This window comes from Pseudopipra pipra, chromosome Z (genome assembly GCF_036250125.1).
Source record: "Pseudopipra pipra isolate bDixPip1 chromosome Z, bDixPip1.hap1, whole genome shotgun sequence".
Lineage (NCBI taxonomy): Eukaryota > Metazoa > Chordata > Aves > Passeriformes > Pipridae > Pseudopipra > Pseudopipra pipra.
This window is the reverse complement of record NC_087581.1, coordinates 45,278,325-45,303,677: the sequence shown is the minus strand read 5'-3', so window position 1 is coordinate 45,303,677 and position 25,353 is coordinate 45,278,325. Positions and strand designations below refer to the sequence as shown.

General features: G+C 36.5%; 1 protein-coding gene across 2 annotated transcripts in view; it reads left to right on the top strand.

The window, feature by feature from the left end:
* The window catches only part of WDR36 (WD repeat domain 36), a 34,785-nt gene that overhangs the window by 3,524 nt on the left and 5,908 nt on the right, over positions 1-25,353 (top strand). For both annotated transcript variants that reach the window (XM_064642503.1, XM_064642504.1), the window contains exons 3-21: positions 1,318-1,418; positions 1,912-2,029; positions 2,904-3,036; positions 4,672-4,726; positions 5,493-5,625; positions 6,589-6,764; positions 7,330-7,450; positions 9,555-9,620; positions 10,545-10,628; positions 12,138-12,292; positions 13,097-13,211; positions 14,426-14,591; positions 14,871-14,979; positions 15,696-15,775; positions 20,798-20,905; positions 21,877-21,974; positions 23,475-23,617; positions 23,964-24,080; positions 24,310-24,391. In XM_064642503.1, the coding sequence (XP_064498573.1) occupies positions 1,318-1,418; positions 1,912-2,029; positions 2,904-3,036; positions 4,672-4,726; positions 5,493-5,625; positions 6,589-6,764; positions 7,330-7,450; positions 9,555-9,620; positions 10,545-10,628; positions 12,138-12,292; positions 13,097-13,211; positions 14,426-14,591; positions 14,871-14,979; positions 15,696-15,775; positions 20,798-20,905; positions 21,877-21,974; positions 23,475-23,617; positions 23,964-24,080; positions 24,310-24,391 (2,160 nt within the window). The remainder of the gene's footprint in view (positions 1-1,317; positions 1,419-1,911; positions 2,030-2,903; positions 3,037-4,671; positions 4,727-5,492; positions 5,626-6,588; positions 6,765-7,329; positions 7,451-9,554; positions 9,621-10,544; positions 10,629-12,137; positions 12,293-13,096; positions 13,212-14,425; positions 14,592-14,870; positions 14,980-15,695; positions 15,776-20,797; positions 20,906-21,876; positions 21,975-23,474; positions 23,618-23,963; positions 24,081-24,309; positions 24,392-25,353) is intronic.

Sequence of the window (25,353 nt, the reverse complement as noted above, 5' to 3'; positions counted from 1 at the left end):
AATATTTTTCATTAAAAAAGCACCTGTAAACGAGAGAATAAATGCCACACAACCAGGACTAGATTTAGAAGACCAGCTGTGCAGAGTTAACAGCTGTAAACACATTAATGTAACTTCTGTGTTCAGCTTTCAAAATCATAAAAGCATTGCATATTCTGTTCGGTGAGCTACATCTTCTTACAGAAGTAGTCATCTAAGCTTTTTGAGAAATTGAAATGTTTACGTACAGTATTGTGATTGAAAAAATTAATGCTGTGCCTCTCTCTGTGTGGTGGTGTTGGTTGATGTTATGTGGTTGGTGCTCTGAACTTTTTAACTGGAGTCTGCCTAAAACTGTCTTAACCTAAGCAGACTTCATACAGCTCATGTGGAGTACCTATAACCTGGCTCTAAGCCTAAGTCACTTCAGAGGTGCTGTGGGAAGGTGTGTAATATGTTCGAACAAATTAAACCTTAAGTGCAACCTTTTTTATTTTCTTAGTCCTTAGCTTTATCCTTTTGAAGCTGTGCTGCAGTACAGCAAAGGTACTGGTTTCTTTGTGTCTGATAATAATTCATAGTACAAAGCAACATTGTGGGGAAGGCTGGTATGTGATCATGCAAGTTTTTTATCATAGGTGTACTCACACACTTATTTTTTAATCTGATGTTTCTTTGTACAGTTGTTAAGTGCTGTAATTTGCATTTTTATGTTTCCCTGGGTTGAGAGTATTTTTTTCCTACAGTATATTTTTCAGTTTTCTACCATTTGAGACCAAACCAGCAGTTTCTCAGTGTGGTCTGGAACTTTGACTCATTTCCCTTTTGAGCTAGTAAAGTAGCAGATCTCAATAGTAGGTACTCCTTCTGAACCAGTCATGAGGTGGTGAGTGAGATGTATTCTTAGGGCAGTAAATTCCCAGTTTCTTTACCTGTGATCAGGAAACAGATGCAGGAGTTATTATTAAACTAATAAGCATTGCTAATGCTGAGATGTTGATTTCTCATCTGTGTTTCCAGCCTTCACAAAGATAACACTTACCTTTCCTTACAGTGAAAGTTCAGTAGTTTTACTGTTAAGTGTTTTTCAAAAGAACCACCTTGTGATCTATGAATTTGACGTTACTTATGATGTTGTCACCTTTTTATTGTAACGTTTTATTGTAATATTGTAATATTTGCATTCATCTGAAATGTGTACATTTCTCTAAAATTCAATGTAATATTCAACAGGAGAGCTTTCTTGGTGAGTCACCATGCCAGAGAAATATGCTGTGAGGCTTTCTCTTTCATTATGAGCCTGAGATTTGTTTATCTTTTCTTTTGTTTGATTAACAGGTAATGCTTTGCCACAAGACATTACATGTTTGGCAGCAGATCGCATGCTGATATTTGCTTCATATGACAATATTCTCCACGCTTTTGCCAGGAACAAAGAGGTTTTTATTAGTTTACTTATTGCTTAGTACAAGACAGCTGTGTAGTGTTTGTGGTATCAAGACAGTTAGTTTTCTACAGATGTTTATTTCTGTAGATGTTTAGTACCTTCAATTTTAGGCAAACAAACTGTAGAATAAAGAATAAAAAGCTTAAAGCAGGAGGATGTAAATGCAAATTCTGTAATGGCTGACCTGTGTTTTATATATTAATTATAATACTTAAATAGTTAGTTAAAGATAAAAAAAATAAGTTGTTAATTCACATAAGTGAACTGAAATTAAATAATGAAAAATATTTAGGTAGAATATTTTTGCCAGCAGTTTTAAATGTCAGATATAGTTATCTATCTTCTACTTCAGGTTGTGTGGCCTTTCCATGTGTTTTATTTAAACTTAGTTGCTTTTAGTCTGTTAGCTGTCCTCAGGTATTACGTTAGCATGATATGCTGCCCTAACAGCTTATATTAAAAGCATTTCTATTTTGAATTTTTAGGTGGTTCATACCTACGAAGGTCACAAGGCAAGGATACACCTTCTACAGCCTTTTGGTGATCACATCATCTCTGTGGATGTTGATAATGTTCTTATTGTTTGGAATATACAGTCAGAAGGTGAGAGACTTTTTTTTTTACTACTTTTTAGAGTAAGATTGTTAAACATTCATTAGTTTAAAAAGGAGTTTTGTTAAATGCGCATATTCAGAAGTAGTTCATCCTTAAAAAAAAAAATTCCTAAATGGTAGTGCTACTTGTTAGTCTGAAGTCCTAATCCTGCAATATTTCATGAATGGATTCTGCATCACATGCAGAGACCCAGTAGGGTTCCATATAGGTGTAAAGAGATAACGGTTATATGGAAATTACATTTTAGTTTTCCATTTTCTGGTAAAGACTGTGATACAGCAGCTTTAACTCTATCTCTGAAATTGTGTAATTCCTTGATATTTACCAGACTGGGTAAGACTAAATTCTAATGAATAGTCTTCTGATTGCATCAGCATCTTCTCATGCCATTGTCAAGCGCTTTATGAAATTGTGCTTCAGTGCCCCAAACTTTTTCCTTTAGAAAGCATTGCCATTGGTGTGACCACTGTTATTCCCTGGATCTTGGGCCTCAAAAGTGTCTGTAAACAGGCTTTAGAATTTGAAGTTGCTAGGACAAACAAAAGGCATGCTAATCAGATGAGGTGTTTTGCTCAGGCAGGAGCAGGAATCCCTCAGAAAGATAAAAATCACCACCGTTCTGCCAGTATTGCTGTAGTAGGTAGGCTTATAGGGAAAACATGTACCTTGGAGCCAACAGATGTTACAATGTAAAGCTGAGACTGTCCTGTTACACAGTAGCTAATCCTTTAATGTAAGAAACACCAGTTGCAGGATTTGTAAAGTAAACATCAACTCTGCTTTTACATTTGCGAAGGGATGACAAGCCTGCAGATTTGTAGGGGTAGCCACACTAACACTGTTTCTTACCTTTTTTTTGCAGAAGAGTATCTTCAAGTGGATTTTGATAAAGCCACTTTTGTAGTTTCTGCACTTCTGCATCCCAGCACCTATTTGAATAAAATTCTCCTTGGAAGTGAACAAGGAAGCTTGCAGCTGTGGAATATAAGATCCAAGTAAGATGCTTAATAACTTGGCTACACTTCATGCCCTGAGTAGCTTGATATGCTACAAATAATACTTTTAAGTATTATAGGTTTTGAACATGGAATCTTTTACCTAGTACTGGCAAAAGTTTTCAATTAGTCTTTCTCCAGGAACAGAGAATGCTGCTGCCTCCTGAATGCTGACACCTTTCAGGTTGCATGTTGTTTACTCTCCTTGCAAAATGTCAGAGGTTTTTCAGGACTTTTTTTTTTACAAATTTCTTGAAATCACATAGCTTTCCTATGAAAGCAATTAAAATAATAGTAAAAGCATGTTCAGACCTTCTGCCTCCCTTCTAGCTTAATTTTTTGGTTGTTGTGGATACAAGGAAGTGTTGACAGGTATTGTGGACGTAATTACTAGCATTTGAGCCTTACACTCAGATAAGAGATGTGTAGATATGCCATTGTCTCTGAGCATGTCTGAGTAGATCATCACTCATAATGTCAATATTTCCTGTCTACCAAGATCTCCCGCTTTTCTAACTAGTGAAAGTTACAAGTACAGTGAGTTTCCCTGCATGTTGATGTACACACTGCAAATAGATGTTGTCAGCTTACTTAATTCATTGTTTTATTTTCATAACCACTGCATACTTTAAATTGTATCACTGTTATTTCTTTTTGTTTCATATTCTAATGTTTCATCTCTAATGTTTAGAGATGCCTTATATGCTATATAAATCAGGAAATAGGAGTAACCTGAAAATACAGAAAAGTAAATGTCTCTACTCATAGTATTTTTACATCCGTTCAATGCCTGTCACAGCATCTTGAGATGCAGTACATCCTAGATGACAAAAAGTCTACCTTAGATGGCTTAATTTCTCTGTTAATTGTGTAAAAACTTAAGGCATGTTACTGCTCTTTTAGCAGTATTGCTGGGTTAAGCATGATACGTTTTTGCCTGTTTGTTCCCTCCATAGATTGTTTTGTAGATAGGAATGGAAAAACTAGACCAAAAAAAAAATTAAAGAATTGAGGGGAAAGTTTGATTGTATCTGGCAAGAAAGGAAAGTGAGAGGTGGTAACATGACTGGTAGCAGTAGATTTTAATCGTGTCCTTAAATAACATCTTCACAATTTCACCCTTAATAAGTGCTGCATGACTGCCTTGTCTTTGAGTGGTCTTGCTTCATATTTTGGCTGTTACCATGTCTGAAAGGAACAAGATGGTGTGTGCCTGTAATACATACTAGTGTCTTAATTTAGGGAAGTTACTCTGCACCTGAAAGATTTGATTCTATTATAAGTTGAATCAAGACTGGCTTTTTATGTTGATGTTGAGAATTCTGCAGAGATGTGATCGTGACAAATGCATGGGGAACAACTGGCATAGAAGGGTCTTCCTCCCTGTTCATGGCATATAATTATGTCACTGTTGTGGGATTAATGCATGACACTAAATTTTTCAATAAAAATGAACCATAAGTTTTATTCTTAACCCTACTTATTAGTGTCAGAGGTTTTTCTTTTTCTTTTATCTGATTTATAAAAACAGAAAGCTGATTACTTTTCCATGTAAGTGCATATAAAGCAACCATTTTGTCATGGAAGATCCCCAAGGGTTAATTGATTTATGGATTATGTGTGTTTGTTTTCCAGCAAACTCTTATACTCATTTCCAGGATGGGGCTTCGCGGTCACAACTCTTGCACAAGTTAGTACTTTTGTTGCCTTTTATTTTTGTGCAGAACTGGTCAGCTGGCAAATTATAATTGTTAAAAATTACAGCAGTAAAGATGGCTCGTATTCTCTCAAGGTATTGTAATAACCTTCTCTTTAGTGAAGGTTTGTTACCTGCTCTTCCTCTAGTCCCACTTATGTTGCATTTAGGATCTTAGTTGTTTAGTGTTTATCACATCTATAGTCTTCACTAAATTGTATAAATTCATAGAAACAGTTTGCATTACACCGGTAGTTTTTTGCTAAATTTATTTTGCTTTGGAGGTTGATAAAAGGTAGATTTTGCTGATTCAAGAAGAGATTTTGTAATTGTATTTGCTGTATTTTTTTTTAGATATAAAAAACAATTTAAACTTATTGGTAGCATTGATGACAGCTTTGAAAAAGGTCAGCAGTTGTCCAGGATAAAACTTGTACACAGGGAGGTGTGTGGCAGGGTATATAATGAATAATAACCAGAGCTACTGGGCACTAAAGTGATGTGTTTTTCAAAGGATTCAAAGCTTCTGAAAACCAATAGAGACTAAGCACAAAATCTTGCATCTCTTTTGTTTTTTTTTGTCAGATCTTCAGTTTTGCGTTACAGTGATATAGATAGAAAATCTCATGCAAGATGCCTTATTTTTTTTCTTTACTCTTTGTCCCAGACTTAGATACATTGTCTTGAATGTATTGGCATTACCAGTGTAGCTGCAAGCTTTTTCTTTTTCATTTTAGTTGCTGTTAAATTTTTCTTACAGGCACCAGCAGTGGATGTTGTTGCAGTTGGTCTTGTATCTGGTCATATCATTGTACATAATATTAAGTTTGATGAAACTCTGATGAAATTTCAACAAGACTGGGGTCCCATCACAGCAGTATCTTTTCGTACAGGTAAGTCTTAGCATTTTTTTAGTGAAAATATGTATAAAATCACTAAAACTAAGTGGGACACAGGAAAATATTTTTTGATAAAACATTTCAGAGTCAAAATTTGTGCTGAGAGTTCTAGTTTTCAAAGGCTGAAGGTAATATAGAGAAGTTACCAATAAGTAAGGGAGATCATGCATTTTCATCATGATTTATAGTGCTATTTTATAGCATTTTCTTGTATTCTGACTCAGTGCACAGGAAGTGTGACATACAGCATTTTTGGAAAGAAAAGTTTGTTTACAGTGTGCCAAGAGCTAGCACAGTACAGTTATCAGAGTTAGTGCAGAGTAACCAGTACACCTTAGTTTACTGTCCAAACCTACTTCTCAGCAATGTCTTACCCCCCAAATAAAGTTAGAGTGTTAATGGTTGTGTGACTACTGAATGGATGTAACTGGGGAACACTGTTTATTTTCACAGCTTTTTCTTGTCTGACAAGTATATATTAATTACGAAAGGTAGTTATTTTGATGTTGATCCTTCCAACGAGCTGTTGATACTGAATCTAGGCTCTCATTCAAAAAGAGAAACTCGCAAATCTTATCAGGATATAGATTGATGTAGACCCTGTTGAGGATGAGTGGTACTGGAGAAAACTGTGAAAAGACTTTTGAGAAGTAGAATGTGTCAATATCTCTTGTGCTTTCAAACAAAACTTCTAGCACTTACTGCTGGATTTAGATATTTTGTTGTTATCTGATATGAAAAAAATCCTGGTTTTATTATCAGTGAGCTTTGTTTCTTTTCTGATTGAAATACTGGAGTGTTATGGTTAAAACATATTTATAGCATCAACTTGAAATTTTTTTTCTTGTGATTTTAGCTTTTTCTTCATCAGTTCTGCATCAGTTTAAAGATGCGGGAAGTCAATAAAGATGTGCTGAATGTCAACAAACAAACCTTTTTTTATTTTCTTTTGAGCAGATGGACACCCAGTAATGGCAGCTGGCAGCCCGGTTGGACACATTGCTTTGTGGGATCTAGAAGACAAGAAGCTGATGTGTCAGATGCAAGATGCCCATTCCACAGCAATAGCTGGCATGTCGTTTGTCCCTGGAGAGCCACTTCTTATTACTAATGGTGCTGATAATGCTCTACGGGTGAGTTACAAGAGCTGCTGCTGTCTGCTGTTACCTTTTTCTTCTCTGGGAGACCTGCAAAGTGTAAATGTTTAGTTTGGATTTGAAGTAGCAGTTCTCAAATGAAACAAATACAGCAAAACTCAAGTTGCTGGTTCCTCAGCTGGACTGTAGTTTAAAGATTTGCTACCATGGTGCCATTACTTCATTTACTGCTTCGTGGTAGCATTAAAGAACAAAGCTTAAGATCCACTTTTCCAGAACCATACTTTATATCCTGGTACACTATCTTAAATCTTGATCCATTTTTATAACGTTTTGGATCACAAGCAATTGCTCTTGATAAAACTCCCTTGTGCTGCATGTCTTCTGGTGCCATCAGCCTTTGGTGGAGGGGTGGAATGAACAGCAGGAAACAATTAGTTTCTGTGACAGAAACTTCAAGAGTTTTAGGGTGAAGGATGAAAGCCAGCATGTGAAGTTCGCTGCACCAGCTCCCAGCTAAACCTGTTCCACTGACTAGAGGTGCACTTACTGACAGGGCAATGTTTATCAACCTTGTTTCTCTGCTTATTTTGGGATGCAGGTGTGGATTTTTGATGGACCTGGTGGTACAGGTCGTGTATTGAGAAGCCGAATGGGACACAGTGCACCACCAACAAAAATCAGATACCATGGGCAAAATGGAGAGCAAATTCTTAGTGCAGGTATGAGTTCTCCTTTTATCAGCCTGATTTCTTGCTGTGATAAAGAAAATGCACACAGTTAAGTGTCTTTATTAATAAACTAGATTATATTTCATGTGTTGTGTATATGTATTTATGAAACATAGTAAGTAGTTAATGTAGACAGTGTCATTATTACTGTAGCAAACTGTTTCACTTAAGCTGAAAAGTTTGAAGCAGAATAACATCGGAGCTGCTTTTATTGTCTGTATTTATGTATTTGATAAATAAAAATCGATCCATTATCTCCTGAGAAACTATCAGCTGGTCAAAATGAAAACCTGTAACAGCTAGGGAAATCTGGTTGTGACAGGAAAAAAATAAACAGCATAATGCATTTAGTAACTGAGAGGAGCCACACTGCTTTTCCCACTAGTTTGAGCAAGCTTTGTTGCTTGTACTGTCTTTGTAATTTATTATGGCTCAGTTGTGTCTGTATTATATATTTTCAAGGCTGCTTCTTACCAAGGTATTAATCTAGAAGTGTAAAAATGCATAAGTGACTGCCCTTCCTTAGAAACTAGCATATTTAAAAATCTCTTAAAGGACCCCTTAGGAAATGATGTGCTAGATCAGACTGTTTTGTACTCCAGTGCACTTAAGTGGAATGGTAGAGACTCTTCACGTAGTCTTTACTTACTGTTAAGCAGTGAATTGTTTACGTGGGCAACATTTGACAATGTTACACTATGTTTTGATGAAATGTTACATCTAGTATGGCACAGCAATAGATGGTGCTAAAACTACATACTGAAATGTCTTGCTGGCCATCCAGCTATTAACTTGGATTCAAGTAACAAGTTCCTTGACAGTAATTCAGCTCACACAAGATAAACCACAGTATCAATTAAATCTTGCTTAACCAATCTTCACATTTGCTTTTGCAGTTTACTGCAAAACATATGGAGAGGACACAGAGGCAACCACTAAAATGAAAAGGATCTCAAGCTCTGAGATCTGATGTATCTGCAGTGTAAAGAGATTGTCTCTCTACATTCCTTTCTGAAACAGTGGTAAAACTTTGTGCAGCAGAAATGAGGTAGCAATGCTGTGAGGTGTCTTTCCGGTGCTAGTGGTTTCCTTAGAACAGGCATCTCTACAAATTAACTTTGTAAAATATCACTGTTGTCACAGATTTACCTCATGCTTAACCTTTCTCCCAGTTCCAAATACACAGATCCTGACTTATGTCTCCATCACAGCGGCAAGGAAAGGTTACTAGAATAGTATAATTGTTCAATTGCCTTTCAGATTCTTTAAGTTCACTTTGACTAAATTTCTGTTTCTTTACTTATTTGGAGTAGTAAAAGTGTTTTGTGATTCTTGTGATTTTTAAGAATCATCTCAGTGCCTTTAATTTTGCGTGTGTTGTGCAGTTTTGTTTTCTGTTGGGTTTTGGTTCTGCCTTGTCCATGTCTCCCCCACCAAGTGGACCTGTTTGCTAGTTTCAAATTTGAGCTTTCTATCTCTATATTAAATTCCTATCAGTTCTGTGAACATTGGTCACTGGGTAGAGTAGGAGAGTCCCATTAGTGTCCTGGTTACAGGAAAGATGGACAACCCAGCTTTTACCATTTTCGTTTGGGTTAGCTTGCTGAGTAACCTGGGTGTAGTTCTTAATCAGTCACAGCATGTATTGGTTAGAAAAATAAAAGAAGGAATGTTGTAGTTATTGAAGGGAGTATATGATGTCATGAGAAAGCTTTGGAAGTATTATGGAGATATTTGAAGGATGCAACACTTTATTTAATGTTCTAATTGTTGAAAGCTGGGTACAGCAAGATATTGTGGTAGAGAAAGGAGCAGGGACAGAGGAATTAACATGGAAAAGATGTCCATAAAGAGGTGTCATTCTGGTCATGTGTGGGGCAAAACTGTAGGAATGGAATGTAGGCCATAGAAAACTAGGCTTCATTAGTTATGCTGCTTATAGTGTATCTGTATTTTTTCTTGGACCAGAATTTTTAGTAAATACTTTATGATGCTGTTTGAAGTTGCTTATTACTTATCCTTTTATTTTCATTTCTCAAATAGATTATGCATAAGTTGATTTTTGCCCTTCTCTACTCTGCTAATTTTTTGTCAGGTCAAGATGGAACATTGCAGTCCTTTTCAACAGTGCATGACAGGTTCAATAAGAGTTTAGGACGTGGTGAGTATTTCAAAGTACAAGTATTGGTGAAAAAAAGCTCTGAAAAGTGTTTATGTAAATGTTAAGCAGGCTTTATTTTCCCTTTAACTGTTGTATAAAAATTAGTCACCTCAGTTGTTCTGTAAACTCAGTCCTTCCTGCAAAGTGTACTTTCAGATTTGTTTGTACTTAAAAAAAGTAATTTCCATAGCCTGGCACTATATGCTCCTTCACCATGGGAAATGTTGGGCACAACTTTTGTATTTAAAATGTATAAGGCATTAGCTGACATTTAAGTATGTGTAATTACAACTTTTTACCGTATTCCCCTTCTATTCAGTTGACTAAATTGATATTTCATAGCTTGAGTTCCTTTGATCTAATGTAGAGTTTAACTTAAAACACATCTTGCACACAGTGCCATGATATAGTTTGGAGAGCAAGGATCAGAAAGACTAAAATAATTCTTAGTTTTAAGTGTTTATCTATATGGTTGTATATGTATTTAGATCTGTTTGAAAAGACATATGCAGATTAATTGGTTTTGTATATATATCCTTTGGGTATAAATTTGAAATTCCCAACTCTTTGGTTGTTGAAGGGGCTGGGTGTTACATATTGCTTTGTATAGTCATGTCTGTATGACCATGTTTTTAGCTGTAATGGGGGAACTTCTGCCTCAAGACTTCAGCACAAGATCCTGGAACAAATAGGCTGAGTAGTACATCTGTGTAAAAGGCTGGTGATTTGTTCAGCATCACGTGAATGTTGACAGGAACTCTGATACTATTCTTGCCTCTTCAAACCATAGGGAACAGCACTGCTGTGTTTATATAAGCCAGATTTTTCTGTTAATAGGAACGTTATGTTTTGTTAACAATCCTTTTTAAACCATTATTCTCATTTGTCATCATGAGACTGAGACATTTATCTTCTATTTTTAAGGTTCAATTAACAAAAAGAAATCAAAAAAGAAAGGTCTTAAGCTTGACACGATGGCACTTCCACCAATTACAGCCTTTGCTTCGGGTAAGTGGTCTTTCACATAGTAAATGTTTCACAGAGTACTTTCACAGAGTAAATATTAATACAGTATCATCATATATTTGTTTTGTCTTTTAACCCTCAAGACACTACTGTTTTGAAAGCTTATGATATAATAAGATGAGATTATTGAGCATCTGTGGCCTTTCATGAGTTGTTGACAGGTTAAAATTACATTTTATTTTGTAAAGTTTTCCAATATTTCAAAAAAAGCATTTTCTTTTGAACGTCTATCTTGCCCTTTGGCTTGAAAATCTCCTGCCAGAATCTTTTGGTGTATATATTATTCCAGCTGGAGAACCAGCAATTAGAGGGGGGATGAAGATCTTTTTCAGCTGAGGAAATCTTAGGAACAATGTCTGATTTTGATTCCTCAGCTCTTTCATTTCAGTGACTTTTCGATGTCAAAGTTCAAGTAATCTGTTCGTTTGTAATTCAGTATGCAGATAAAGAGCCTAACATTTTTGAAGCAGAATTACAATTATCTTTGCTTCATCAAAATGTGCTTCTTTAAATTAATGACCTCCTCTTGAAGTCTGCTTTGTCTTAAGTATAAATATTTTCTCTTCTGAGGAGGGTTTATTGTTTCCTATGTTGAAAGATCTGGATTTACAGTTTTGTGTAGCAATTTGACACATATGACATTCATATTTGTAGTGATACAGACATTTATACTTCAGTGATATAGACTATCTGTACATACTAGTTGCAAATATCTCTGTGTATTTTTAAAATTTATATTTAAATATAATTAATTTTGAATAATTATTTTGAAATTAATATTATACCTTCTTGCATTTGGAGACATAAACCCCCCATTTATTTAAATACGTTATGGAGTTGTTTCCTTTTTGCTATCTTGTCTTTGGTAAAATGAACCTGTTTGTATCTCCTTTTAGACTTTAAAGTTCAAGAAATATCCAGTTTCAAACTCTCAATTTTTTTAAATGTATATATTATGGAAAAAAGGCAAACTTGCTCATTATTTAGACTTTTATATGTAATATTTGACTACAAAGTTTGGATACTGAGCTTTGGAGAAACAAATTTTCCTGGAAATGCAAAAAAAGTGTTTTGCTGTGTGGAGCAGATTTAGCTCTTAATCCCAGCTTTAATTTCTTATATAGTGGCTTCTGCTGCTTCAACAGCTGAAGAAACAGCTAACAGACTCAGCTGGAAATGTGTACAGATGGAGCAATTTAAGCCACTTGCATTGGAATACGCTTTTCAAACTGCATAGGCTAAAACATACAAAGACATAAGACATCCAAAAAAATGCTTGTGGTTCTGTTAGCATTTATTTGCACTACCACATGCACAACATTTTGCCAGGTGTTTTTTTCTCTATGGCAGCCTTTCAACTGTGCAACAAGAACAATAAATATGAACTGTTCTGTCTAAAGTTATTTCAAAATACTCTTTCCTAAGATATCAGAAAAGCTTGTTTGACTTTAGAATTGCTGTTTGTAAAAGGACTATATGTTGCATTTGCAGAAGTGGCACATCAGAGTGACTGGGATGGTATTATTGCCTGCCATCAAGGGTATATAACCTGTACAACCTGGAACTATCAGAAAACTTCTATGGGAGCTCATAAACTGAGGCCTGAAGAATTTAGCAAGTACAAACCTATTGATATATATGCAACAGTAAGTTTATTTCTTATAATGTTTCTTCAGCATTACAGTGTATGTAAAATGCTTTACAACTTGAGTGGGACACAATGACATTGTGTTGAACCCACAATGAAGGCAATACAAATGTTTACTGAGCTTTACCTGCTTCGTAGACAAGTAGTTACTGTGGCAGACTTCATGTGCTAGGCATTGAGCAACTCCTATATCTTGTGATAAATTGTTTTTCTGACCTTGTGTGTAGTAGTTAAGTGGTAGATAAAATAAAGTTAATTGTAAGTACCTGATTTTCTTTTGGCTACTGGATTGCTTTGGAATGTATTTTTCCAAAGACAGCTTGACCGTTGTTTCTTTGTTTCTTGCTATTTAAACTCTGCCTGGCACCCTAAAATAACTTGCCTTATTTTAGGGTGCCACAGGCAATATGCACATTCAAAGAGGCATGCAGTCACCATGCTTACACTTTATCTTAGGGATTGAATTTGTGGATGTCTTGATTTTTTGGGTTACAGTGTTGATATTATTACATATTGCTTCTGATGGATGTCACTAAACTTTCATCACCAAGCAGTGGCCTTTTCATTACATGTTGACTATTTGTTTATTTTAAGAGCTCCTCCCTCTACTTTTTTGAGATGTAAGTTGTTGGTTCTGTGCAGGTTTCCTTGAAGAAGTCTAATAAAAATATATTAGTATTTTGTATTCCTACATATTTCGTTTGCTACGTATCATCTAACAACTTTGCTAATTGATATACACTCAGAGAATTTTTTTTCATAGGTTCTTTGTTTTGTTGTTTTTTTTTTATTCCCTTGAAAGGCAGTTGATATTACCTCATGTGGTAACTTTGCTGTAATTGGGATGTCAACTGGACAGGTGGATGTGTATAACATGCAGTCTGGCATTCACAGAGGGCGTTATGGCAAAGAAAAAGGTAAGGATTGCTAGACTTTTAAAATACTGGCTCTGAAAAGAACAGCAATAATCTGTTGTTCTGTCATCTAGGATATTTAACATAGGTTCTGAGTTGAATTTGGGAATCTTTTCAGTGTCTCTGATTACCATACACTGTCCTATGTTGCACTGCAGTCAGAAACCTCATTTGAAGGATAGGATCCTTGCTAGTTTTAACAGGTCTGATGTTAGCATATCCTTGGTTTTAATTAACACAAAATTGTCAGTTCCAAAATGGTTACCACCAAAATGAAATCCTCTGGCCTCTGCTCTTTTTGAGATAAGCACATTTCTTGGCTTCTTGTTACAAGGTTCTGTCTCTGAGATAAATTTTCCCATCTGTTTTGTGCTCCCTGCTTAAAAATTAAAGAATATTTTACGTGAGTGGGAAATTAAAATCCTAAACAAGTCTATTTTTTTTGCATGTGGTATTATTTTTAATTACCCAGCTGCAAAATTATGACGTAATGTGACAGCGTTCTGTCGTTTCCTTTTAATGGTTGCATACATATATATTTCATGTCATGTATCCTCATGCATGTTTTTTGGTGCTCAAGATCTGAATGTTTTGTTGTAGAAACAAGGAAAGAACCTTTAAACATTACTGGATTTTTAGAAGCATAGGAAACATGAAGTGATCTCCTAATAAAATAACTGGTTGATAGCAGGATGAGTTTTCTAATTTTATTTACTGACCAGTAGCTCTAGGCATAGATAAAGAAATAAAATTGATCCAAACCCAGAGGAGCTATGTCTTGTCTTTACACTGCAGTGTAAAGTAGCCTAGGATAACTTCCAGACTTTGTACTGGAACCAAAGCTGGAAATTTTTTCTGGAGTGGTCTGGCCTCCTGGAGGCATTCCATAAGTGATTCAAAAAGTCTCAAATCTCACACTCACAAAAAGCTCCCCAAAACTGAAAACAGAAATATGACCTAATATTCAGCTTCAACTGCTCACAAATTTTTATTTGTATTCCAGGTGTTTACTTGAAAGCAGTTTGGTTTCGGTACAGGTTTAAAAAAAATATGATATTGGAGCAGTCTTGTCAGGTGGCTTTAGAATTGTTTGTCACTTGCTTACTGCTCATTCAGTGTAGTTAGGCAAAGACATACAGAATGGTTTTTGGCATTCAGTTGATTTCTACGCTAAGTTTAAATTCTGAAATAATACTCTCTTTTCTCTTGATTTGCAGCACATGAAGGGGCCATTAGAGGGGTAGCAGTGGATGGATTAAACCAGCTGGTAATCACAGCTGGTAGTGAAGGATTAATTAAATTTTGGAAATTCAAAACTAAAGAGCTAGTTTACTCCACTGAACTTTCTTCTTCTCCAAGTGCAATTCTGCTTCACAGAGATAGGTAAGAAACTGAAGCTATTCCATGTGCATGTTGTTTTGCTGTACATATTTGTCTGAAATGGCAACCAGCATTCTAATTAAGTTTATATATTTGATGCTTTGAAATATAACTGACTACTAGACACAAAACAAAATTATTATAAGATATTTTATTAGACTGAAGGAGTGTAATACTGATATTATCCAAAATTATTTTAGGATAAAAGATACCTGGAGTAATGTTAGGATATTTTTTGTCTCTTGAGTATTCGCTATCATATATGTTAATCTTTCTTGGCAGTGGTATTCTGGGAATTGCCTTTGAGGACTTCAGTATTAGTGTTTTGGATATAGAAACCAGGAAGATTGTCAGGACATTCTCAGGACACCATGGACGGATTAATGACATGGTAATTGTTAACTCATTTTCTGTAAAGGTGACATAGACAGATATGTAATTAATTTTAAAGATAATTAATTTCTCTGCAGGTATTAAGTCACTGAGTATTATATTCAGCTGTGAATTGTGGAGTTGTAGTTCAGCTCTACAGCAGTTTTGGCCATGTTAGTTTTCAAGTTAAAATGTATAGTGTTGGAATGGCCATCTATTTTTAATGTACTTCAGGATTTTACTATAATTTTGCCAGAAGCTGCTTTTGGGTCAAACAAAATAAAGCATTAGGAATAATGAAGAACACATCGAGAAGCACAATTGTACAGTAGTCTCAGCTGTGTACATAGAAGAGGTGAGTCAGGTGTAAACAGATCTGAGATTACACTACACAATGACCATTCCTTATTTACATCTTATGTAATAGTGTTTTGTAGAGTTCATTGCAGTAGTTTTTAATTCTAAATGCTACTAAATGAGTAGCTATTTCATTTTTTCAATTTTATGCTTAGTGGTTTTCATCACTAACAGTCAAAGCACTTTGGTCCTGACTTTTATAAGTCAGATCTGTCCTGTGTCATATATTTAAACCTGTTTCGAAATAGCTTTTCTCACTTACAACAGTTTATCACCAGACCATTTCATCGTGGTTTTAGGCAGCAGTCTAATCTTGACAGTGCCTCTTGTAGGGATTGGCTTGTCCATTGTGCCATTAAATTGACTATTTTATTTTAGACTTTCAGTCCTGATGGTCGTTGGCTAATAACTTCATCAATGGACTGCACCATTAAGACTTGGGACCTTCCCTCTGGATGGTGAGTCACTTTAAAAACATATAGCAGAACTAATAATCTCATGTCTGATAAATGGCAAAAAGCCTTCTGGCTTGATTATCTGTCACCAACTTGTGCTATGTGATATTCAAAGTTGCGCATGGTATAACAACTCAGTTCTCAGTATTTTAGTTGTGTCCAATGCAAGACCCTTTTTTTGGGTCTGCAGAATAACAGCATTTTTAAGATCTGTTGAGGACACCTGGAGTTTTCATATAGTGTCATGAGTGTTAATTTGTTCTTTGTCTGGAACTAGCACTATAATCTAAAGGTCAAGAGGTTGCTTAAGCTGAACTGCATTGTGATATGCTGAGGTATTCATGGGATCATAGAGTGTTTTGAGTGGGAAGCGAGCTTCAAAGATCTAATTCAACTACCGTGATGTGGACAGACACTTCTTTCACTAGACCGGGTTACTCAAAGCCCCCTCCAGCCTGGCCTTGAGCACTTCCAGGAATGGGCCATCCACTTGGCAACTTGTTTGTGCAACCTGTTTCAGTGCCTCACCACCCTCATCATAAAAAATTTCTGCCTTGTATCCAGTATAAACCTACACCCTTTCAGTTCAACACTGTTGACCCTTGTCCTTTCACCACAGGCTCTGTTAAAAAGTCTAACTCAACCTTTCTTACAAGCCCCCTGTAAATACTGAAAGACCACAAAGTCATCTCCCCAGAGCCTTCTGTTCCCCAGCATGGACTTACCAACTCTCTCAGCCTTTCTTCGTAGGAAATGTGTTCCAGTAATTTTCCTGGACTTGCTCTAACTTCATATCTGTCTTGTGCTGGGAGCCCCAGAGTTGGATGCAGTACTCCAACTGGTTTTGTAAATAGAAGCCTGTTTTCACTTACATTCATTTTAGCACACAATAAGGCTTTACGTTAGTTATATTTTTAATTGCAACTGCCAAAAATTCTCTTTCGTGATCCGCTGTGAGTAGGCTTCTCCCAGAGTAAATTTGACCAAGAAATATACAAGTACACACAGGAAGTTCAGGAGCCCATAAAAAAACAAGCTGAAAAGTAACTTAGAGTTCTGTCAGTGCATTTTTTTAGCAGCACATCAGATAGATTTTTTTTTTTTAAGTAATTTAAGGCAGTGCTATGCAGCGTGCAGTTCTGGTGATCACTAAATGGTTTCACTGGGATTGATTAGTTGATGTGGTATGGTCAATAATTTTGTATACTGTTAAAAGTTTTACTACCTAAAGTGTGTTGAGTATCAACAAACAAATAACCTGTTCTTACATGATGAATGACACTAGTCTGAAATAGGACAGTGTGATGGTTTCACCCTAGGCCTTCCTGGAGACCAGCTTGTAACCAGGAAGGAACTAGGGTAATGACTTAAGAAGTATTCCATGCTATTCCTTTCCGTAACACAACATATAAAAAGGCGCAGATAAGAGAGCTCGCTCTCTTCTCTCTTCCGGTGGCTGAAGGCGGCAGGTCTCTCCATAGACGGGCTTTGCTTATGTAGGCCAGGGCCTACTGCTCAGACCTGCCGTTATCTCCGGTCTCTCCGGGAGGCGTGCGGGAGTTGGCTGCTGCCTTGCACAGCTCTGCTGTCCCAGTCAGGGAGGTATTTAATTCATTTTTATATTTATTGACTAGCTCTCTGTTAACGGGTATATTTAAGAGATATTTGTTTTTAGGCTTCTTTTTATCCCTGTTTCCCCCTCCCTTTTCCCTTTTTTTCCGTCCTCCTGGGAACTCCCTGTTGTGGATAATATATTTAAATTGTATATCTATAATTGTAAATATATATTTTTTTTGATAGAATCCCGTTTCGTTCAAACTTCTTTCAGTTTTTTTTCCCATGGTTCGTTTTTTCTTCCCTCTCTGGGAAGCAGGCCTTGTTGTCAAGTTTTGGAGACTTGGCGGAAAGCCAGCTCGAAACTTGCACAGACAGGATGGACATTAAGTGTTGTCTTTCCAGTATAAATGGGAAGAAAATTAGCACTCTGTTTGGACTTCATCTTTCTAATACTCTTTCCCTTCCAAAATAATATGCCTGCAAAAAATTGCAGTATTAATGAATATCAGTTACTTCGTTTCTTTGATAACATAACACTTTGCAGTAATAATCTATTCATAATGTTTTTGAAAGTACCCTAACAATAGTTCTTGTTTACGTAACAAAATTACATATTTTGTCTCTTCTCTCTGATGGCAAGAAATTCAGATCAAGCTGAAATCTAGGAAGATATATGACAAACCCTGCTTTTGAAAGTACTTAGGTTAAATTATTCTTCTAGAATGTAAAGGCAAGGTTTTCCCTTAACTGTAGGAAGAGGAGTGTATTGTGTCGTGGTTTGAGAGCCCCAAAATCCAATTCTCGAGTCCAAGCCCCCCCCCTATCTCAACCCAGTGTGAAATGGGTTTTCCAGACACCACACAAGACTCAAAATGGGGGGAAAGGGAATTATATTACAATGACTATACAAATAAATATTACAATACATCATATACAATCATAACTATCTCTCCTATAATTAATCAGTATTTACAATGGATCAATCTCTTCTCCCTTCAATAAAAGTCCAGAAGGGAAAAGGAAAGATCCTTTCCACTCTCAGAGCAGCAGTGTCTCTAGGGCAGCAGTCTCTCTCTCTCACTCCCATGCAGCAGCTGTAGCTGGATCTCTTTCCATTACACATGAGCAGGGTCTCCAAGCCCCTCTTGGCCCTTCGACTCCAAGAGAGGGTCTTTCTCTTCCGTGGGCTGTGTTCACCAGGACAAAGGTCACTTCACCACGTCATATCACGAAGTGCAGGAGTCTTCGTGACGGTCCCTATCCTCAGGGGATTCAAGCTCCCTTGCAAAGCTCCTGTGCTCTGTCATCAAACTGCTAGCTTAGCAGCAGCAGTGGGGGGATGAAGCCCTCCTCCACATTCCTTTTGGCCATCCTGGTCCAGCTTTCCAGGACGCCTGAGCTTCTCAGCTCCTCTCCCTCTGGTGGGAGGAGGACTTCCATCAAGTGGGAGTCCACCACCCCTCCTCTCTAGGAAGGATCTCCAAGGAGTTTGGGGAATTTATTTCAGTTCTTACCCAAACTCTCTCTCTGTAGAGCTTAGTCCTGCTCTGTCTCCATCAGACATTTCTCTGTGTCTTTCCTCCTTGGCTGCAATGCTGGCTTTGCTGCTTCTCCCTTATCTCTTGGCTTTCAGCCACAGCCTCCATTCACTGCTGTTTCTGTTGCTGCTTCTGCTGCTGCTTACAGTGGAGAAACATCCCCCAGCTCTTAGCTACAGATACTTAGCCCAGTCTAACACTGTTCCAAGTCCCTGTAGCCCCCCAGCTGGGGGCTGGGGGGGGCCCAGCCCCCAGTGGGGCTCCAGGCCCCTCTCTCCTCGTGGCCTCAGAATATGGCCACCTCTCCAACAACAATTACCACATCACCTTCTTTTCTGGTCTGTTTGTGATATGTTTATATTTTGCAGGAGCGCTGATTGGGTCAACCCCAAGGGTCACCACCCCCTTGGGGGTTACCATTTTGTAACTCCAGGGGGAAAACATTTTTCCCCCACCACAATTTACAAGAAGGAACAGCTTTTAGTAAAAAGCCTGATGCTTGCTTTACTCCTGTGAGTGATACGTAGAAGAACTGACTTATAAACTCAGTGTTCTAAAGCCTCAGCTTTGATACTGTTCTTATAAAAAGATGGAAAACATGTTTCTAGAATCCTACTTTACAAAAATTACTGACTTAGATAAATGGTATGGCATCTCTTAGTTAAACATATGTTTTTACTTGGGAATGCCGCTTCACTGTCCTTATGTATTGTAAGTATTCCTAGTGGATGTTTTTAATGTAGAGCTTTTTGAAAATTGGGAAAGAATTGCCAATTTATGTGAAGAAAGGCACAAGCAGGAACTTGGTGTATTTTATGCTGAAAGGGATGAATGATGTTTCTCTTACCTGAGATTTGAAACCTGTGTCTACCAACATGCCGAAGGAAATGTTGGGGAAGAAAATGCAGAGGGGAAAAAAGGCTTTTATTTTTAACATGGTTTGTCAAACCATCACAGGAGTGCATAGTATTTAAGAAAATACATGCCCACAGGATTTACATTTTAAACTGCTTTGTTACATCTGTATTTTTTCTACAGTTAGGGAGCAAAACAAGGTTGTATAACTAGCTGCTCTCATCAGTTCTCACTTTGCTTTTGATTTTGGTCCATAAACAAGAGCAAGGTATTCCAGCTCTCCATTTTTCTTTTTGTTTCTCTCGGTAAACTAGTTGTCAAATTCAACTTTTACTTACATATTGAAGTAAATAAAATTTATACCTCAACAAGTGACAAGCATGCTATGAACCTGGACTGGAGTGGAAGTCTGGCAGGGCACACATCATCCAGGACTTATGGCATCATCCAGAACTCAAATGTCGCTCTGTTAGAATAGTCACATACTACTGAATATTTTAACCTTGGTTTTGCATGGTATTTTTTCAATTTTCTGCAATAGTGAAAGGAATGGTCAAGGAGTAGTATATCAGGCTGAAGATACGGTAATGTCAAAACTGTTGCAGTTAATCAAATTTTGCATTGTACAGTCCATTCTTTACTTTGGAAACATTAGGTGCAAGTATTACCCAGCTGTATGTGAAGTGTATTGATAAAGGGAATTATCAGTTAATGGCAGAGCATTAAAAGATGAGGTCAGAGCAACATGGGGCTGTTTGGGAGCTCAAAATTTATGGCCACTAAGAAGGTTAGCATTAGCCATAAGGAGTTAAATGTGGACAGATGGTTCATCACATTTTCCACAGAATGTGGATGTCTAAGGAGGTGCCAATTTTAGAGAATTTTGTAGAGATGAGTGGTTTGATGCACAGTGCTGTTCACTTGCTAAGTTTATGTAATATATTTGAATACATCTAATACCCTGATTTGTGTGCATACTTCCAGTGTTCCATTTGCATTCAGCTGTAATTCAAATATGCATAGATAAACAAGTTCATCTTGCTGAGAATTTCTCTGTTGTGTTTCTTCTCCCTAGCCTTATAGATTGTTTTTTGGTGGACTCTGCAGCTGTGAGCCTTACTATGTCACCTACAGGAGATTTTCTGGCTTCAGCACATGTGGATGATCTTGGAATTTATTTGTGGTGAGTGTATAATAGTTGTGTTTCTACACAGATTTTCAGATGGGAAAGAATTCTTTTAATCACCTTCACTGCAAATAGAGAATTGCTCTGTGAAGTATCATCTCCAGTGTTTGTCTCATTGTAATTAAGGGAGATATTCTGTGTTGCTGAGATTCATAAATCTTGAAATTTCCGCAGTTAAGGTATTTATTCTGATAATTAAGTTATCTTTTTTTCTAAATATTTCTTTCTTATTCTTAAAAATTCCTGTTATGCCATTCCTAAAGTTTTTCTTTGTCTCTATTTTTTTAACCCCTTTGAAATGTCTTTATTCAAATAGTGTTTCTTTTTGAAGTGCTTTTCTTGTCCTGCTACACAGCATTGTCTGAGACTTGTGAGTAGTATTTGAAAGTTGTGATTATTTCTCTTTATTAGTGATAAATGAGCACAGAGGTAATGTGTTTTAGTTCAATTTCCTCCTGATAGGGTTTTAAAGCAAATGACTACTTAGGTCAGTACTGGAGTAACACACCATTTAAGTGTTTTGGGGTTTTTCCCCTTTCATTTGATAGATCATTCAGGTTACATATGTTGACTGTAGTTTTGCCTGAGGAGTGTTCAACTGTTAGACCTTCCTTGTGAATAATGACAAATATTTTTACCTAGCCCTGGTTTATATTGGCAGAAAAAATAATTTACCAGAGAAATAATTCAGCAGAATGACTTGTGTACATGTTCCTATGTTCCTTAATCATTATTAAATGTTCTTGGCAATAATACTTCAGCACAGCCTTTATGTTTCAGATTTTCAGGTGATATCTGTTGATGTGTTTCATTTCTTGCTTATCTGGTAGATTAGAAAAACTGATCTTGACTAGAACCTGGTGAATTGCCATAATGCAATAATTTTAGACTGCAGTAAAAATCATGTCTAAAGTGCTTGTTCCCATTCACCTGAAGATTGTTTTTAAAATGCTTGTCTTATTTTTCAGGTCAAACCGTTCTCTGTATTCACTTGTGTCATTACGGCCCCTTCCTGCAGATTATGAGCCTTCTTTGGTGACACTCCCTAGCACCTGCCCTGTGCAAGGTAATTTTCAGATAAAAGCATATTTTATTTTGAGTTTGCTATTATATTTCAAATAGAAGATGATTTGCTTCCTCAGTGACAAACTCATTGTGTCTTACCATGCCTTCTCTGAGCTGTTCCTAATGCTTCCACCATTTTTGGCATGCTTACTCATATGCTAATACTATTTACTAAAATCTAGTCATGTTTCTATGTTCAGACACATGGAATTACATTGTGATGATTTCAACATCTTTGAGAAGATTTTTTTTTAGGTGGCAGAAACATTGTGCTATTTGCTGGCTTTCTTTAATCCCAGACTTGTGTAAATACCTTATGTTTTGGCGTTTGTGGGGCCAGTTTGAAATTAACATTACTGTCTGGCAGTGGGAGGGAGATTGTTCTTTATTCCACTTCCCTCGCAACTTGTTTCTCTCCTGGTGTGCCACAGTATATTCACTGCTATGTGTTGTCTTGTTGGCAAGAGAATTGGGTTCAGCTGACCCTGCCTGTCTAGATTCCTAGTGAAAGAAAGGCCTAAATGGCATTTTAGCTGCATTTAATCGAAATGATTGTGCTTCTGAGGTCCTCTAGGTGGCGATCTTGTCTGGCCAAGTTTTGCAGTGCTTGCATTTCTCTCTCTGGAGGAGAAACACCTAGCCATGGGCCGCTAAAAGAGCGAGGAACATGCTTGATGATGACTGCTTTATTAAGCACATACTTATTTGAGATACTTAAATTAGGGAGACAGGATTTCATCCAAAAACTCTGAATGTTTTTAACCTGATTCTGGCTGAAAGCTTTAATCTACTTCCTGTTTTCAGCAAATGTCAAGTTCCTGTTTAGATGCTCAGAGCTCTTAATGGTTTTTACAGGTCTTTGTTGTTGTAGGCTTTTCTACTAGATTCATTGTTTTAGCCATGTAGCATTTTGCAAAAAAAAAAAAAGGGAGAGTAGAGATGTTTGGTCAAGACCACAAAGGAAGTCCAGAGAAAATCTTATGACAGAAATTTTGTTGTGGGATGTTGTGCTTTAATGTTGAGATTTTCTTCATTTTTATGTGCCACTTCAGTCATACCTGTGAAGAGATTGTGATGAGGTTATGAATATGGTACATCTTTAAATGCAAAGATTTTACAGCTTTGTAAAGTTTGTAGAACTAAAATTTCTGTGGATATATTTAAAAAGGTTAACAAAATTTTAACAGTAATTCATTGTTCTTTTAGAATTCTGTAAATTGTTTTGATATAATTTCAGCCAAAGTGGACAAATCTTATCAGTCTTTAAAATTTTGTTTATCCAGTTCTGCATTTTAGCTATAAGTTTTTTTTAATCTAAACATTATATTTCATAGGGTTAACAAGATTCTGTAGCTTTTCAGCCCTAAGTTATGCTAGCACTTATATCCATAACTGTTATGCATTTGTTATTCAAAAATTGCAAGATGCATAATAATACTGGGTTTGATTTAAAAAAAAAAGTGGACTCTGTATGTTCATAAATGATATCTGTTCCTGAAAGATGAGGATATGTCAGGAGAAGAAGAGCCATGTGATGAAATGATAGAATATGTCACACCTGAGCAGTTGGAAGAGCAGCTGGTGACCCTTTCCTCATTACCGGAATCAAGATGGAAAAACCTCCTCAGCCTTGACGTTATCAAGGTACTGAAACTGTGGAAAAAATAGCAAACAGCCAGATATATTTCCCCTTGTTCTATGAGATGCATTACCGATTCATGAAATTTGATCCCTCTTTTCAGGTATTTTCAAGATTTTGCTGTAGAAAGCCATAAGGTGCTTTTCAGAATTCCTGGGATTTGGGAGAGGAGTTGTTTGTCTTCTAAATAGTATCTTCACATTTACTAGCAAAACTTTTACCTATGTATTACTTATCAATTAGTGTTTAGAGTTTTCATAGTATTTTAAAAATAAAACTCTTGACAAAAAAAAATTTCCATGTATTCTTACTATGATGATGATTATTTTAATTCAAATATCTAATTAACAGAAAAAAAATAAACCAAGAGAGCCACCAAAAGTTCCAAAGGCAGCACCTTTCTTCATACCAACAGTTCCTGGTCTTATACCCCGATACATTCCACCAGAGGAAGAAAAAGATACACAGGTAAAACCAACAAAAATTATAACTTTTTTTATCTAGTATATTTTCAAAGAAATCTTAAATGCTTTTTAGTGCTGAGTGAAATTCCTACTGACTTTAAAGTGCCAGTTTTAACTCATTCCATTAATGCACATTTGCCAAAGTCTTTTATTCTGTCAGTAGGGAAATAATCTAAGTTGTAAAAATATATTTTCATATTCATGTACACTCTTTTAATACTTTTGTGGTCTAGTCAAAGGTAGTAAACCTTGGAGTACTGGCACAGAAATCTGATTTCTGCGTTCATCTTGAAGAAGCCCTGAGCACTAATGAATGTAAGTTAATAAAATACTTCACTAAAAATGTTGATGCTGCTTATGTTTTGAAATACATGTGCTTTCTAAAGTCAGAATTGTAACACATGGGAGGCAAAAATATGCATAGTACAGTAGCAAAGAGACTGACCTGATTAATGCATAGATAGCCAGTCTAGGTCAAGATCCATTGGTACTCCAGCTTGCCTGCAGCGTGGAATCCTTACAGAGAAATGCTGGCTAAAACCATTCTAGGAAGAGAAGGTAGTGCTCCTGAGATCATTAGCCTTTTTGGAGACTGTGGTGGTCTTGCCCAGAAAAGTGCTGTGTATTATTTGTAGGGGAAGGAAGGGATTGATTTGGTAAGAGATAGTCTGGTGATTTACTGAAAGATGAAAAGCATAATGTCCCTAGGAAGTTCTCCTAAGGGCTACTTCTCTAGGCATTCAGCAAACTTACACCTTTAATTAATTGTTTTATAATTTAAAGCTTAAGAAGAAATGATATAAAAATAAGGTGTTGGATTTCTTTGAAACCTATTTTGAAATTTAATGTATTAAATTGCCTTTGGCATGTACCAGCTTAACTTGTGCTCCTACAGAATCATTGAAACTTAGTTGTTTTGAAAATGATTGCTAACATAGCTACCTTGGAAATATAAATGGAGATTCACTGGCAGTTTGTCTACAAAGCAGTTCTGTTGGGAATTCTATTACCCCTTCTTGAACTCTTTTGAGTTGACTAGCTTACTCAACTGCACTTGAAACGTTTTGTGTGCAGAACTTTGTCTGTCACAAATGAGGCGTGTTTTTATGCTGTGTTTTTAGTATTTCTAATTGATAGTATTCTATTAAACTGCTTCAGGTGAATATTTAAGAACCCTACCAAGCATCTAGAGGCTGGCTGTACCAGGGAGCAAGTGCACTCTTTCCCATATTGTATGTGTACCAATTTCATAACATGTTCCGTGCTTAGTTTTTTTA